This window comes from Pongo abelii, chromosome X (genome assembly GCF_028885655.2).
Source record: "Pongo abelii isolate AG06213 chromosome X, NHGRI_mPonAbe1-v2.0_pri, whole genome shotgun sequence".
Taxonomy (NCBI): domain Eukaryota; kingdom Metazoa; phylum Chordata; class Mammalia; order Primates; family Hominidae; genus Pongo; species Pongo abelii.
Window position 1 is genome coordinate 140,441,066 of NC_072008.2, and position 17,798 is coordinate 140,458,863.

At 37.6% G+C, this 17,798-nt stretch overlaps 1 protein-coding gene across 14 annotated transcripts in view; it reads left to right on the forward strand.

Moving 5' to 3' along the window:
* The window catches only part of PHF6 (PHD finger protein 6), a 55,486-nt gene extending 46,168 nt beyond the window's left edge, over positions 1-9,318 (forward strand). For 5 of the 14 annotated variants that reach the window (XM_009235267.4, XM_009235265.4, XM_054544110.2 and 2 more), the window contains 2 exons: positions 5,724-5,853; positions 6,187-9,318. In XM_009235267.4, coding sequence (XP_009233542.1) covers positions 5,724-5,853 — 130 coding nt within the window. In that variant the 3' untranslated portion in view covers positions 6,187-9,318. 14 annotated transcript variants of the gene reach the window in all.
* Positions 9,319-17,798: the final 8,480 nt, after the last annotated feature.

Below are 17,798 nucleotides of genomic sequence, written 5' to 3' on the forward strand. Positions count from 1 at the left end.
CACCTTCCTTATAGATGGTGAAAAGACATTTGATAACATTCAACATCAATTTCTGAATTTTAAAGTAACGAGTGCTCTTCATAAGCTAGGACTCTTAATAGGTGTTTATGAGAAAAACAACAGCAAATAACTTATTTATTGTTAAAGTAAAGGAGCAATGGTTCTTAACCAGGAGTGAGCCTCAGAATCACTGTGGGGTGGATAAGGCCCTCTTTTAAAATGTTCGTGTCTGAGCCCTACCTGTAGAGATTTAAATTTAGTAGGTCTGGGTTGGGGCCTAAACCATGCACTTTTCTGACTCCCCAGGTGATTCTTATGTTCCCCTCTAATTGAGAACCATTAGACTATACTTTAATTCAGATCAGGAAGAAGACAAGGATGCCAACTACTAGCATGACTTTTAACATTCTTCTAGAGGGTTAAGCTGATGCAAGACAAAAAGAAAGAGGCCCAGTGCAGTGGCTCACGTCTATAATCCCACACTTTGGGAGGCCAAAGCAAGAGGATTGCTTGAGGCCAGGAATTCGAGACCAACCTGGGCAACATAGTGAGACCCCATCTCTACATAACATTTAAAAATTAGCCAGGCAAAGTGGCACACGCCTGTAGCCCCAGCTATACAGGAGGCCCAGACTGGAGGATTGCCTGAGCCCTGGAGGTAGAGACCAGCCTGGGCAACATAGTGAGACCCTGTCTCAATTTAAAAAATAAAAGAAGGCCAGGCGCAGTGGCTCACGCCTGTAATCCCAACACTTTGGGAGGCCGAGGCTGGCAGATCACGAGGTCAGGAGTTTAAGACCAGCTTCGAGATCACCCCACTGCACTCCAGCCTGGGCGACAGAGCGAAACTCCGTCTCAAAGAAAAAAAAAGAAAAGTGTATAATAAAATAATCAATATTTGTTATTTATATCATTGTCTACCAAGAAAATTCAAAGGAATCAACTTTGAATTTATTAAAATTAGTAAGAGCTCAGTAAGATTGCTGAATATAAGATAACTTTTAAAAAACAATTCCAGTAATAACTAGTTAGAAAATGTAAAGGAAAACCGCCTGCCATACCCTGCCAAACACACATACACTAAAGATGAACGTTTTCCATTTTAAAAAAAAAACACACAAAGCTTTGTTTTGGGGTGTGGGTGGGGAGACAGGGTCTCACTCTGTCACCCAGGCTGGAGTGCAGTGGCATGATCACAGCTCACTGCAGCCTCGACCTCCTGGGCTCAGGTGATCTTCCCACTTCAGCCTCCCAAGTAGCTGGGACTACAGGCACACGTGACCATGCCTGGCTAATTTTTGCTATTTTTTGTAGAGACAAGATTTCGCCATGTTGTCCAGGCTGGTCTCAAACTCCTGGACACAAGTGATCCACCCACCTGAGCCTCCCAAAGTGTTGGGATTACAGCTATGAGCCACCATGCCTGGCCAAAAATTACATTTTACAAAGGACTGAAATGAGTGGTGAAATATATTATGTTCCTTGATAGAAAACTCAGCATCAAAAGACACCTATTCTCACCAAATGTATAAATTTAGTATAATTTTGATCAAATCCAAATTTTTTGGCAGTTTTATTTAGAAGGCTAAATGTGATATAATTTTCACTTTTAATGGTTGCGTTTACCTTATATAACAGAAAAAAAAAATAGCAGCTTAACAGGATAGAGGGTTGCTTTCTCACCTAAAAGACATGCAGAGGAAAGCAATACAGATGTGGTAGGCAATTTTTCAGTGTCATCAAAGACCCACATCACCATCCTTCTGCTCACCCCTCCTTAAGGTCTCCTTCCACATATGTGTGTGTAGGTCTCCTTCCACATATGTGTGTGTATGTTTTTGTATATGTAGAAAAATCTCTAGAAACATATTCAATAAGCTTAATGGTTATATTACTTCTCATTAGTTGCATAAGGATGGAGGAGAAGAGGCAAGTTTATATTCTCCATGATAGGATTCTGTGGTGTTTGAATATCTTCATGAGAAGTATATTATTATTAAAGTAGCCATTAACATTTTAAAATAACAGGCTGATTTTAAATATCCAAAATCAGATTGTATGGAGAATTATTGTATTTAAAAATATAACTTTTAGATGATTTTATTATAATAGTTTTAAATGAAAAATATTTCCATTTTCATTTTGGAAGAAAAATGGAAATATAGATGAGAAAAAATACTTAATGTCAACTTTAATTCTACCACGCAGAGGTAATAATTTTAAATCTTTTGGAATGTTTTCTCTTAGATGTTTATGTGATTATGTGTGTGTATTTATAAAAACAAGATTTTCTGCTGCTCTGCCTATGGGGTAGCCATTCTTCGTTTGCTTTCTTTAAAAAAAAAAAAAAAGATTTTCTTATCTATGCTGTTTTATAATCTCTTTTCCACTTACTAGATCTGAGACATTTTTGTGTGACATTAAACAATTATACATCTTGTTTTTTGTTTGTTTGTTTGTTTGTTTATTTTGAGACAGTCTCACTCTGTTGCCTAGGCTGGAGTGCAATGGTGCAATCACAACCCATTGCAGCCTCAACCTCCCAGGCTCATGTGATCCTCTCACCTCAGCCTCCCAAGTAGCTGGGACCTCAGGGGCACCCCATTATACCCGGCTAATTTTTTTTGTACAGACGAGATTTCACCATGTTGCCCAGTCTGGTCTCAAACTCCTGGGCTCAAGTGATCTACCCGTCCCAGCCTCCCAAAATGCTGGGATTACAGCATGAGCCATTGTGCCCGGCCTACGTCTGTTTTAATGATTGCATAATATTCCATCATATAGGTATATCAGTTTATTCTGTTGGTTCCTTTTTCAGGCATCTAGGTTGTTTTTGCTTTTTAGCTGTTAGACAACCATATTTCAGTGACCATCTCAAAACAAAAATATTTGTACTTGGATCCATAATGATTTGAATTGCTCTTTTTCTTTTCTCCCATTGAGATGTGTTTCTGCAATCCATTTGTAATGTGGATTCCAGATAGAGACCACTGAGTTCAAATGAGAGCCCATAGGTGGGTAGTTTGGGGAGAGAAGAAGGGACAAATAAGAGGAAATGCAGGGAGGAATATTTCTGAATGAAGTGGCTTCCCTGTCTCCTAACTATGGCTTCTCTTCCTTACCAGCCCTTTCTGGGTCCTGACTGTATTCCTATTCGAAAGACTAGGGAGGGATAGATAATAATTTTTATTTATATTTATCCTGTTTTATTGTCTTTATTGTATTTTTAACTATTTCAATATGGATTTTTTTAAAATGTCAGCCTACCACCATAAAAAATGAAGTTCTGTGACAGCAGGGACCTTGTTTGACCAGTTGACACCTGTGACCTTAGCACCTAGACTAGTGAAGGCCATATAAGGGCCTATGGGAAATATTCTGCAAGTAAAAAATAATCCCATAAAATGATTAAAAGTTGCTCCAACAACAAAGCACTTGTCCTGTTAGAGGAAACTTTCTATTAAAAAGACGATTTTCAAATGTAAACAAAAACAGAATAGTATAACAAGTCCTCATATCAGCAGTTAGCAAGTTATTGCCACAGTTGCTTTATCTATTGTTTATTATCCTGAAGTATATTGTTTATTTTCCTGAAGTATGTATATTAAAGAAAAATCCCAGATCTCTTGTCATTATATAATTATTATTCCATTATCACACTTTGTAAAATTAACAATTATTTCTTAGCATCATCTTATACCCAATCCATTTTCACATTTGCCCAGTTGTATAAAAAAAATCTCATTTTAGACTTAATTTGTTCAAATCTGGATACATGCAAGGTCCATCCATTGCATTTGATATGTCTCTTAAGTCTAAATACGGACATACTTGTCCCCTTACTTATTGAAGAGCCTCGATAAATTGTCCTAAGTCCCACATTCTAGATTTGTCTCTTTGCCATTTCATGATGCCATTTAACTTGTGTCTCTATCCCTCTCTCCTATTTCTTGTAAACTAGAAGTTGGTTCAGAAGTTTAATTAGATTCAGGTTATATTTTATGGGAAGATTCTTCATAGGTGCCATTGTGTAGGAATCTCACTCTTGATATTTAAACTCATGATTTAAAAATTTAAAAAGAGGTAGTTCCCAATGTGTAGTATTTGAAGTGTACAAATTCTCCCTAGCTTTTTGAAAGTTATTGAAAATGTTTTAAGACTAAAAAGAGAAATAATGAACAAAACTAGATTAAAGTCAGTTGTTATTGTTGTCCACTGTGTCCTGAACCCCACCCCTGCCTTTTATTCTACTCAAATATTAGACCTAGTTTAGATAATCTGTTTGTAACATGTGAATTCCTAGATGATTTCTTTTATCTATTGCTGACCACAAGAGGGCATCCAGTGAACAGGTTCTAAGCATTCTTCCATTGTCATCTTATATATAATAGACATAAAACTGAGGAATCGCCTTACACTCATAGGTGGGGATTGAACAATGAGAACACTTGGACACAGGGTGGGGAACATCACATACCGGGACCTGTCGTGGGATCGGGGGAGGTGGGAGGGATAGCATTAGGAGATATACCTAATGTAAGTGATGAGTTAATGGGTGCAGCACACCAACATGGCACATGTATACATATGTAACAAACCTGCATGTTGTGCACATGTACCCTAGAACTTAAAGTATAATAAAAAAAAAAGAAAAAAAAACTGAGCTCAAATCAGCCTGCCCTTGTTTGATTGTCCAAATCACCTATATTACGATTTTTATTTCAAACCTAATGAATTTTAAATATAGTCTGTATACCCAAATAAAAGGTTAGAACCAAGCATGATATCAAATTAGCACTCCAGAGATAACTTTCCAGATTTAAAGGGGAAAACCTACCTTTACAATGGAGATAGCTGGTCATCACCACTACTTTAACCAAATGATCAAATATAGTGTCACCCAGTAGCAGGACATTTTGAAATTAGATGCCTCCTGAAATATGCAGGATTACCTACAGAGTGTCTTGACTGAAAAAGAAAAGCTGAACCTGAAGCTAACCAAGCCCTTAGACCTTATTCCCAGTGTATAGGAAATACAGGGTGAGAGAGAACCAAATAAAACAGTACCACAATTAGACAAGTCCAGAATTTGCCACAGTTGACAGACTGTCTGGTCTAATCTCATCCTAAAAAGTCAGTGTCGTGTAAAAACAAGAAGTTGGAGGGACCAGTCTAGATTAAAAGAGACATAGCCAAATACAGTGCCGGAAAACTGTTGGATGGCTCATGTAGGTATTCCAGTGAAGGCTAGGATGCTAATAATGAAAAACCATTTGAAGAGTTTGAGTAAAATTGTTTCATCAAATGTGAGCAGAAGGCAGCAGTATAGATAGAGTATATATTTCCTGAAATGTGATTTTAAATTAAATATATGAAACAAATTTATAGAATTTGATTATTTCATCAATATACTTGAAGGTTGGTATTTTTAAGTTGGCCAAAACTTTGCTTTTAATCTCATTGGGCAAAATGAGGAATTGCTTTATGATAACTGTCATCCTAAACCAGAGATTTTGTTTTAGATGAACTTTTATTATCTCAAATAGTGTGTTTTCCTAGCTGTTAGATAAAAATAGGTCTGTAACTAATTGGGGAGTATTTTTTAAAGTGTGGATGAGGAAACCCATGTTTTAAATGGGCACTAGCCTCATCCACTAATGTTGGCAGAAATGTTCATCAACAGTGACAAAGCATTTTGAGATTTTTGTCTTTCATCATTGTAGACTATACTGTAAAAATCATAGTGGAAATGATGAGAGAGATGAAGAAGATGAGGAACGAGAGAGTAAAAGCCGAGGAAAAGTAGAAATTGATCAGCAACAACTAACTCAGCAGCAACTTAATGGAAACTAGGTATGAAAGTTAATTATATGGGATCTGTTGTCAGGATACAATACACACTGATATATACATGTTGAAGTAATGGTATGCAGTAAGATTTTTTTTAATCCTATTATGTTAGTTAAGAGCATGTTACTAAAATGCTGAGGATTTTGTAGGCTTGCATAGTAGTTGTTTTTTTTTTAACTAGCTGATTTTGTAACCATAAAAACAAGCTATCTGCTTTATCAATAAGTGTAGTTGTAATGTCAAATCAGTAAGATATTCACACTCCTCAATAACATTATATTGATTGTGTTCCCCTCAAGCATCATATTTTACATTTTTTTATCATCTTTTAAACAGGTTCATGGGACAGAGTTAGAAAACTGGGAATGAATAAGACATCCATAACTACTATTCTTTTTTCACTGTTTTCTAAAATCAAAAAGGGTTTGTAACTTTTTACTGCCCAACTCTTAGATCCTTCATTGAACTGCCTAAAAATGTCTTGTTTGTTTTATGAGCCTTCACTAGAAGGCTGAGTTTGACATGTTGATATTACGTAGCTATAGTTTGCAGTTTCTGGGAAGCAATTGAAACACTATTAACCCTGTGTATAGTGTCAACAGTTAAAGCAGACAAAACGAAGTAAGCTATATTTCTGGACTGAACAAAGTTCTGCTGTTTAGAGCATTTAAGTTTGTTTAGTGGATCCATACTCAAAGGAAAGCATAAGCAAATTTTCCTTTATAATGCAAACATGCCACTGGTGGCAGCACATGGTAATTTGTGGATTTTTTTTTTCATACTCAAGTAATGGAGGCTAGAAATGAAGAGAACCTTCTTTTTCTCTTGACTTTGACAGCACATGCTAAAAATCTCTTCCAAGAAGTACGCTAAAGCTTTTCATTTGGTTCCTGTTAAAGTTGTTCTCACTGACCAGCATGGACTCAGGCAACTGGTAATTATAAGCTATGAGCTCCAGTGCTTTTGCCAAAATTCTCTTGACAGCACACCTCCTCTCTTTCCATGTTATACAAAGGACTTCTGGCAAAATGATTGAGTCCTTCAAGTTTAAACTAACATTTGGCAACAGCAAATTAAACGTTTTTAAGATGTAAAGAAAGGGTTACCGCTTGCTAAGGACTTCATACACCATGTCCGAAACCTGTTCCTCTCAAGTGCCCTGTTGTGTGGAACACTTCACATATTGGCGCAAAGTATGTAAGGAGGTCTCGTGCTGTAGGAGTAAAAAAGTCTTTGCATAAAACAGTATTTATTTTTACTTTTGTGACCACTATTTTAGAAACTTTATTTAATATTTTAATGTTTTCAGTCATTGCTTTGGTTATCTATAAAATAGGCTTTTGTGCCCTACTTTTCTTCTTGTAGGGCTTGGTGGTGTTTTATCAATTGTCAGAATTGCTTTTTGAAAGCCTAAGAACCCAGCTTTTTAGACAGGATTTTCACACTGGCATTTCTAGGTAGTGATATTTTCTTCCACTTACCTGCTGAAGCACATTTATGCATTTCTTTATGGCAAAACCAAATAACTTTAGTTGTGGTCTGCCTGATACTACCATAGCACCTCAGTACCAAGGGGAGGGATTTTGACTAGTTGAATTACTAAGCCACCACAATAAAGCAGATTTTTAAATAAGAAATAATAATGTTAACTTGACTATACTTTGAGATATTCTGCAGCTGATAGAGCAGCATTTTAAAAATGTAACAGGTGGAAAATTACACTGTGCTTAATGACTGATTTTTTTTTTTAAACTGTGGGTCCCTTAAGGTCACGTTTGTCAAGTGTGTATTCACACATTTACTTAAATCAAGGGACTCAATGCTTGCTTTTATTTTAACCATCTTTTACTATTTTTAGAAGGAAACTAGCTTTAGTAGTGGGTTGCCCTATATGTTTTCTCTTTTTGCTCTTAATATGCCATTGGGTTTTTGTGTGTATGTGATTTTCAAAATTCATGACTTGAAGTGCAAGGACAGATCTAGGTGTTTGTTTACCAAGCTATGTGACTTCTCCCAAAGGATCTGTACTTTCTTTCCTTACAACAGCTTGAAAATCATTATTTTAAAATCCTTAAATCACTGTGTCTAGATCATTTTTTACATTGTGTGCCATAGACTTACCCATGGGACAACAGAGCTCCTTCATTTTTGGACAACTACTGTAATCATTTTTTTTTTTTTTTAGGAAAAATGGAAGGTGCCAGGGGTAATCATGGTCAGTCAATAATTATATAAAGGAGTTCAAATACTATAGCTGTCAGTTGATGAATTTGTTATGTAGTAAAATGTATGACTTTGTATGGGTTTCTTCAGCCCTTTTTCTGCCACTAGCAACCAGAATAGCACTTTACCTTTTGGTTGGCTAGATAAGTGGCTGACTACCTGTTTTTCTCACTGTGGTGTGATTGGCTAAACAATCTTGCATTAAAAATTCAAATGTAAATTGAATTCACATGAAAAATCATGTTTGGTTGTAAACCTCCAATGTTTTGATTCTCTAATCATGTTTTCGTCACATGCTGAGTAAAAGTGCCTTACAATGTAAAAATTGTACAGTACTTATGTTCCCAAGTAGCATCATCATCTTCTGGGTAGTAATTACATTGTGGTATTAATATTTAGAAAAATGGACCTCAGCAGTGTATTTACTGTACATCTCTTAAGTCCTTAACTGTAGTTTTAATAAGCATGACATTATTTGATAAGTATATAACATTTACATCATTTCAAAAAATACTGCCGTTACTGTCTTTTATGCATATTTTAGCCTGAAATTTTGAAGCGTCTTTTTCCTTTTTTCTTTTTTTGTTTTGTTTTTTGTTACTGATATTAAACAGTGTAATCTTTGCAAGCGTATATTGAAGATTATTCTGGAGCATTTATTGCCTTACCAGAAATGTTAGTAGGAAATGTTCTTTAGAGTAGAAAGATAGACTTGAGTTTCTATACTTTTAATAAGAGCTCTTTGTTCCTGGGGGAGGGGGGCAGGGGGTGAATTTTACTTTCATCTCAAGTTATTAAAAACCCACAACTGAAGTAAATTTTATTTCAAGGATCAGCAGTTTTAGAATTTCAGATAGTACTTGCTCAGAAGTACATGCTACTCAAGATATTAAGAGATAACAAGATCTGTAGATCTGCTATTGAATCAGAATCTGTGTACTTGAACAAACGTGTGAATCTCAAATATCTCAAAGCAAAAGAAAAAGTGTTCTAGAGTGTTGTTGCTTTTTTAAAAAAGCGCTGAAGTTAGACCAAGGTATACAGTTTTGTTCTAACAGACATTTAGGTTAATTGTAAAGATAAGGAATGCATTATGGGTCAAAAATCAAACATTCCTCTCATGTTATGTATATTTTGTTCCTGTTATATTGGCTTTATTTTCAAAATTGTAGTTTGTAGTATTAGTTTTCTTTTATTGGTATTCTTGCATATACTATTCATTCAATAAATGACTTATGACTTTCATATTTGTTTGTCTTTTTTGTGAAAGTGTATACTGAAGCTTATTTGATAACAGCAATAGTATTGTGTTCCTTTTAGTCTTGCTTTATTTCAGAGTAAAATGCCTTAATAACTTTTCATTAAACAAGTATGGAAGGAAAAAAAGTGTGAATTTGAATTCAGTTCAAAGTTTCACAATATAAAAGTTTTATCATGGAGAGAAACTGCAGTCTTGTAAGTACAATCGAACTGCATTACATCTTGGTTTTTTTATTACATGGTTCAGATACCCATGGTTTAAATCAGATCCTCTGAAACCTAGTTAGAAGGCTATTTTGAAAATAAACCAAAACTCCTAGTACAATTTATCAGATTGGTAATATGGGTGCAGGATTAATATCCTTGTCATAAAGGGATTTTACCTTATATCTTTAAATGTGCTCCCATTACCATGGACAGTGTGCTTCTAGTACAGCGCTCATACATTGAGGTTTGTCACATCCAGGGCAGAAATCAAGTTGTAATTAGTAGGATATGATCATTCCATACACACAATTCCTAACCTGCAGAGTGGGGAAAAAATCAAGTGACATGTTCTAATTAACTCCGGAACATAGGATGGTGTACTTCACTGCAGATGTTACCTAGTAGTGCCTGGCACATATGTGCCTGTGTGTGTTTAAAATCCATTATTAAGTCTCATTTTAATTGCCATAAAAATATGGAGATGGGGAGTTGTGTGCTATTCTTTAGCTAATTGAAACTATTTAAGCTGGTTTTTGTTTTTTTGGGTTTTTTTTCCAGCTGCAGTCACCAGCAATTGCTAAGGTTACTCCAAAGGATGGACCTGGTAGAATTTCTTAGGAAAATTCTATGGCCAGCAGATGGCTAGTTTATCTTTTTAAGAGAAAAACCCAATCCCTTTTATATTTATATATTAGACTAAGTCCTCAGTTGTGTAGGCAAAATGCTGCTTTATACATCAACTGATGTTACATAATACTGCCTGGTTCAGATAATGAGGTAACTGAATATTAATGATGTAAAGCAAAAATGTATTTGTGATTTTTATTCAGAATATGAAAACTATAAAATAACCAATTACTGTACAAGTTAATGGTGGCATTTGGAAAATGTTACACGATAGCAGACATGATCTACATACGGTCAGTGTACTGAAGTCAGTCAACCAGACCTGCATCCTTGTCAAAAGACAGCAGATCCGTAAACATCCAAATTATACCTTTGCCGATACCTCTCAGTGGCTCTAAGTGGGTTTTTATGCTGGTTGTGGGGCAGTGGTGGGGAGATAGGGAAAATAAAATGTAGCTGGGCAAAGAGCTAGCTAGCTCTACTGTGTGAAAGATAATATTCCAATGAAAACAAGAGTACTGTTTGAGGGGGTAACCTTTTAAATGGAACCTGAGAAACTAGATATTGAAGACAGTATTAGGAGTTGGGAGACAGAAACTACGCTGTTATATGGAGACTGGATTTAGAGTTGTTGTTGAGTTTCTATAAAGTAATTGGTACAGAAGGGTAAGTTGTTTCTGAGTATTTTAAAAATCAGACCTGTTTACAGATTTTGTATTAAAGTAATATATGGTCATAAAAAGGAATGAATTACTGATACATATGCCAGTGTGTATGAGCCTTGAAAACATTATGCTAAGAAGCCAGGCACAGAGGTCACATATTGTATGATTCCATTTATACGAATTGTTCAGAGAGGCAAATCCATAGAGATGGAATACAGATGAGTAGTTCCCAGGGACTGCAAACATGGGGGAATGAGAAATGACTTTTATTGGGTATACCATTTCTTTTTGGGGGTGGTGAAATGTCTGGAATTAGGTACTGGTTGATGGTTGCACGACTTTGTGAATATACTAAAAATCATAAATTATAGCCTTTAAAAGAGTGGATTTTTTTTTTAATTTTTTTTTTTTTTTGAGATGGAGTTTTGCTCTTGTTGCCCAAGCTGGAGTGCAATGGCCCAATCTCCACTCACCACAACCTCCACCTGCCGGGTTCAAGCGATTCTCCTACCTCAGCCTCCCAGGTAGCTGGGATTACGTGCCCAGTGAATTTTCTATTTTTTTTAGTAGAGACGGGGGTTTCTCCATGTTGGTCAGGCTGGTCTCGAACTCCCGACCTCAGGTGATCCACCTGCCTCGGCCTCCCAAAGTGCTGGGATTACAGTCGTGAGCCACCACATCCGGCAAGAGTGGATTTTATGTGAATTTTATCTCCATTTTTAAAGTGCTATGTAGCCATTTTACAAAATTAAAATACAAAGGTATTTAAAGCAAAATGTGAAAACCCCCCCTTCTGTACAAGTCTATTCCCTAGAAGTATTTGATACATATTCTTCTAAATGCTTCTGTACATATATAACATAAACACTTTTTTACATAAACAGAATCATGTATAACATAAATAGAATCATGCATAAAAAAGAGACTATTTTTACCATAAATAGAATCATACATATAGTTCTGCACCTCGTCTTTTTTACTTGAACAACATTACAAGGTGTCAGTACATCTAGATTTCTCAATTTTTTTTTTTAATAGCTCCATGGTATTTCAGTGTATGGATGAACTGGAATTGTTCTCTCCAGCCTTACATATATCCTTTATGCAAGTAATTTCTTAGGATAAACTTCCAGAAGTAGAACTGCTAAGTCAAGGGTATGTACATTTAAAGTTTTGATAAAAATTGCCAGCCATCCATTTTTGGCTCACATCTGTAATCCCAGCACTTTGGGAGGCTGAGGCAGGAGGATTGCCCAGGAGTTCAAGCCCAGCCTGGGCAACATAGTGAGAACCCCATCTCTACAAAAAAAAAAAAAAAAACACCCAGAAAAAATAGCCATGCGTGGTGACATGCGCTTGTAGTCCCAGCTGTTCAGGAGGCTGAGGTGGGAGGATCGCTTAAGCCTGGGAAGTCAAAGTTGCAGTGAGCCATGTTGGCTCCACAGCATTCCAGCCTGGGCAACAGAGCAAGACTATACCTCAAAAAAAAAAAAAAAATTACCCATCCGTTCCAGGGATTAAACTTGCCCGATTCTCCATTCCAGAAGAGTGCTTTTAAGTGTGGTGCCTTTAAGAAAAAACACACACACTCCAGAAAATTCTATGGGGTTTGATTGTATTGTAAAACCCATATAGACTATATCTGAAAGTGACATATGAATCATCATTGGGAAATGGGGCACTACATTTCATTTGTGAAAAGGCTAAATTGAAAGGTTTATTTCGTATGTATTAACAGCAGTAGCTGGTGAATCACTTCCCTTCCTTTTTTCTGAAAAGTAACAGATTGCTCATCACTGTCTATTGTTTCCAGATGGACCTGCCCGGTGTCCAGAGTCATATGTAGCTCAGTTCAGGACACCTGAAGGGGCTGTGTACTGTTTTGTTGAAGAACTCCTATGACCTTTATCTGTCATATGATGGTTCTTATTCCCAAAATTATGACTGTGTGTAACAAATGGTCAGTTACATGAAACAAGATGAAATCATCTGAAGTTTTCACTTCAAGTAGTTGTTTTGTCCTTTTATGAATAAAATCTAAGCCTAATCAGAAAAATTGTCAAGATGCTTTTAGCTCATTTGCCAAAAATGAGCTATTATTTTTGTCATTTAGCAATTTCAAGCAACAGTTACCTGCATGTCTGAAAATAAGTTGGTAAAAATAACATGGGTACTGAATTATGCTAGTCAGTCAGCATGGAAGTTTTAAAATAAAGAATAAATTGAATGTAGTGAAGGATGAATTAATGCTACATGAAAATTAATTTTAAAATTCTCAAAATCACATTTGGCGCTAATTAGTATTTATAACATTAGCCAAACAACAATTTTATTGAAAAAGGTTTGTAACTTAGAACTGTAGCAATCATGGAGACTGCTGTTATTTTTATTTCAGAGGCTAGCCAGACAATTTAACACAAAGGCTTATTTTCAAACGTTCCTGATCCTTAAGCCCAGTAGGCTTATGTTCTATATTTAGTATTGATTTAGTATTACCAGGAAGCAATAATTCTTTGGACCCTGTTCTCATATGTTCCTGGTTAGAGAGCAAGCACAAAAGATAAGCAGTTTTTGAAAGTTCCAGATCAAAGAGCTGGAATTTTGGCATTATCCTTAAATACAACATTCTTTGTGGACGTCCCTTAGAAGAATTGTTATTAAGCGCTTCAACCTATTCCATGTGCCCAAACAGCTTAGGGCAGCTAGCCAGTGTGCTGGGGATGCAGGGGGAAAAACAGCGTTAAAGAAAACATATGTTGCTTAGCAAAGAGGCAGGGTAGGAGAGAAAAACTTTAGGCAGCCTTTACTGTGGTCTTTGGAGCATTTAATAACTGGGGACACACCATTGCATGGAACTTGGAAATGCACCCTACAGTTTATAGGCCACTTCCTAGAAAGATTGATGCAAAACTTCAAACAGTCACAACTTTATTCTTTTTTTCCTTTGATGTCTTCCGGGAAACTCTCTTTCCTTAGTTCCCGTATCTGTACCACCCCTTCAAGACCACTCCTTTTCTGACTCTTCTCCCTACCCCTAACATAAGTGTCACCTGGTTCTGGTCTTTGCCATCTTGGATTATTCTTCCCTATCACCACGATCTGCTTACAGGTGCCACCTGTGTGTTGCACATGATTATCCTCCACTCACTGCAGCTTCATGCTAAGTCTCAACACTTCTTCTGGACATGTCTGCCCAATCTGGTGGCTACCCAAATGTGAGTCCCAAACTAAGTTGTCCTGACCTGAATTTTATCTATTTGTTAATGACACCATCAGTCAGTAGGGTTACAATTGGTCTACTTGGATTTCCACATCCACTTGCTAAGTTCCACAAAATCTACCACTCTGCCTTTTGGATCCATCCTCTCCATTCTTATTGCTGATAAGCTACTGCGGTTTCTACCTTTTTTTTTTTTTTTTTTTTTAATTGAGACGGCGTCTCACTCTTGTTGCCGAGGCTGCGGTGCAATGGTGCCATCTCAGCTCACTGCAACCTCCACCTCCCAGGTTCAAACCATTCTCCTCCCTCAGCCTCCCGAGTAGCTGAGATTACAGGCGTGCACCACCACGCCCAGCTGATTTTGTATTTTTAGTCGAGGCAGGGTTTCACCATGTTAGCCAGGCTGGTCTCAAACTCCTGACCTCAGGTGATCCACCTGCCTCGGCCTCCCAAAGTGCTGGGATTACAGACGTGAGCCACCGCACCCGGCCGTCCATTAATTACCTCTTGATACCACTGACCTCAGCTTCCCCATTTATCTCATTTTACCTCCCCATGCCTAGAATTCACCCCACTCTTATATCTGGGGAAGATGACGTGCCAAAGAAAACCACAACAATGCAGACTGATGCCGCCGTAGACATTTGGCATTTGGTCTCAGGTTCTCCACATCAGTATTCTGTCCTTTTTACCTACTTGTCTTTCCCATTATAGTACCTAGAAACTATTACAAACATAAGCGTGCAGACTCTAGATTTTGGTGGCCCGGGTTCAAATTCCATGTAAGCTTGCTTAATGTATTAAGCCTCTCTCCACTTCCATGATCTCATCTTTAAAATGCAGATAGAGGCAAGGCACGGTGGCTCACACAGGTAATCGTAGTAATAACCGATTTGGGCAAGAGTCATCAATGGGTGCTAAAAGTAGTGGGTGAAGGCTCGGTGAGGAATAGGATACTTACATACCCCCAAACTAAGCCACAAATTGTTAATTACAAAATGGAAAGTAGTAATTTTACAATGGCAAGACACCGCTGTAAATGGATAATGAAAGAACATCAATAATGGGAAAAAAATGATGCTGCTTACCTCCTGCTATGCTGCTCTGAGAACAAATATAATTTCTGTGGTAGTCCTCCAAAAATGCATAACCTGAGTCTGTTCGTGGGGAAGCATCAGACAAACCCAAATTGAGGGACATTCTACAAAACAACTGGCCTATATGCGTCAAAAATGCCAATGTCATGAAAGGCAAAGTCTGGGGAACTCTTCCTGATTCAGGAGACAATTTAATGTGTGATCCTGGACTGTGAAAAAAGTAACTATAAAGGATGATATTGAAACAGTTGTCAAGATTGGAGTACAATAGTAACATCAAGGCTAAATTTTCTGATTGTACTGTGGTGTGTAAAAGAATGTCTTTGTTAGAAAATACACACTGAAATACTCACAGGTCAAGGAGAACAATAGCTCCAATTTGCAAACGGTTCTGAAAAAATATATATACAGACACATACAGGTAGAGAGAGCGAGAAGGCAAATGATAATGCAAGTGTGACAAGATTTTTTAAAACTGGTGAATCTGAGCAAAGGGTATTCAGGAATTCTTTGTACTATTGTTGCAACATTTCTGTAAGTTTGACCTTACATCAAAATTTAAAGTTTAAAAAGGAAATAAGAGAAGGCATAAACATATTAAAAATAAAACCGAACAGTACTATAGATGTAGTAGAGATTTTAAAGATCATGAGGAAAACACTAGAAATAAGAGTGTATCTTTTAGATATACATACTGAAATACTTATTGTAAACTGGTGGGATAGCTGAGATTTCCTTGAAAATAATTCAGGGGGCCAGGCGCGGTGGCTCACGCCTGTAATCCCAGCACTTTGGGAGGCTGAGGTGGGCGGATCACTTGAGGTCAGGAGTTTGAGACCAGCCGGGGCAACGTGGTGAAACCCTGTCTCTACTAAAAATACAAAAATTAGCCAGGCGTGGTGGTGAGTGCCTGTTATCCCAGCTACTCAGGAGGCAGAGGCAGGAGAATTGCTTGAACCAGGGAAGCGGACGCTGCACCACTGCACTCCAACCTGGGCGACAGAGCTCAAAATAATAAATAAATAAATACTCTAAATAAATAAATAAAATGCAGATAGAAATCATACTTCACTCACAGACTTGTGAGGATTAACGGAGTGAGCATAGACCCAAGACTCTCCCATCCCCCAGTACATTGGCTCTTGTACCTGTGTTCCCAAGTCTAGCTTTTCTCCTATTCTCATATAATTCCCATTTCTCTCCTCATATAATTTTCTTGAAAGTCAAGTTACCACTTGATATCTCCATTTCTCTATTTTTATTATTTGTTCATCAACCCACTGCACTCACTTCTGTCTCCCCACCTTCACTTCTTCTCTCAACTACACAAAAACTGCCCCAGCCAAGTTTACCAATGACTGTTGGGAAAACCAATAGGTGTTTTTCCAGTTCTTTTTGTTTTGTTTTGTTTTGTTTTTGTTTTGTTTTTTTTTTTTTTTGAGACAGGGTTTTGCTTTGTCACCCAGGCTGGAGTGCAGTGTACAATCACAATCACAGCTCACTGCAGTCTCAACTTCCTGGGCTCAAGCAATCCTCCTGATTCAGCCTCCCAAGTAGCTAGGACTACGGGCATGTACCACCACGCCTAGCCCTTTTTTTTTTTTTTTTTTTTTTTTGAGACGGAGTCTCTCTCTTGTTGTCCAGGCTGGAGTGTAATGGTGTGATCTTGGCTCACTGCAACCTCTACGTCCTGGGTTCAAGTGATTCTCCTGCCTCAGCCTCCTGAGTAGCTGGGATTATAGGCGCGTGCCACCACACCTGGCTAATTTTTGTATTTTTAGTAGAGGCGAGGTTTCACCATATTGGCCAGGCTGGTCTCGAACCCCTGACCTTGTGATCCTCCCACCTCAGCCTCCCAAAGTGCTGGGATTACAGGCGTGAGCCACCGCGTCCAGCCTGCTATTTTTTTTTTTTTTTTTTAATTTTTGCAGAGATGAGGTTCTGGTATGTTGCCCAGACTGGTCTCAAACTCTTGAGCTCAAGCAATCCTCTCACCTCAGCCTCCCAAAGTGCTGGGTTTACAGGCATGAGCTACTGCATCCAGTCAGTTATCTTACATCTTGACTCTACTTGATGTCGCTGACAATCCAAGTGTTGTCGCTTGGTCCTCTGCTAATCTGCTCTTGCAGGTGACCCAAGAATAGAAGTAACACGTTTAATAATAAAATCAACATTGCAAAGTCCACTGGCTGGGACCCTCTATGAACTATCTACCCACCCCCTTCCCTGCTTGCAGAGATTTAATAGGAATCTACATAAATTCTGCTATTTCCTTGAAAAGGTAAAATGTCTAGATGAAGGGTGGGGTGAACTATACAGGGAGGTGAAAGGGTAGAAGAGAATTGAGAAAAGTGGGAGGTTGGGGCCAGTAATATCCAGGGGTAATGGAGATGATTAACCAATTTGCTTATGAAAAATGCCACATGGCAGAGACAACTCAAAGCTTGAGGTGCATTGGGAAACCAAAATGCATTTGTGTACATATGTAGACATATATAATTCTTGTCTAGTCAAGAAAAGAACAGTTGAAACACATACCTTCTTATGAAACTGTGAAAATCACCAGATGAAAGGTTGTGAGACCAAAATATGGAGAATTCTAGTCAAGATTCCAAGCCCCATATCCAGATGGAGTCAGGCAGCAGACAG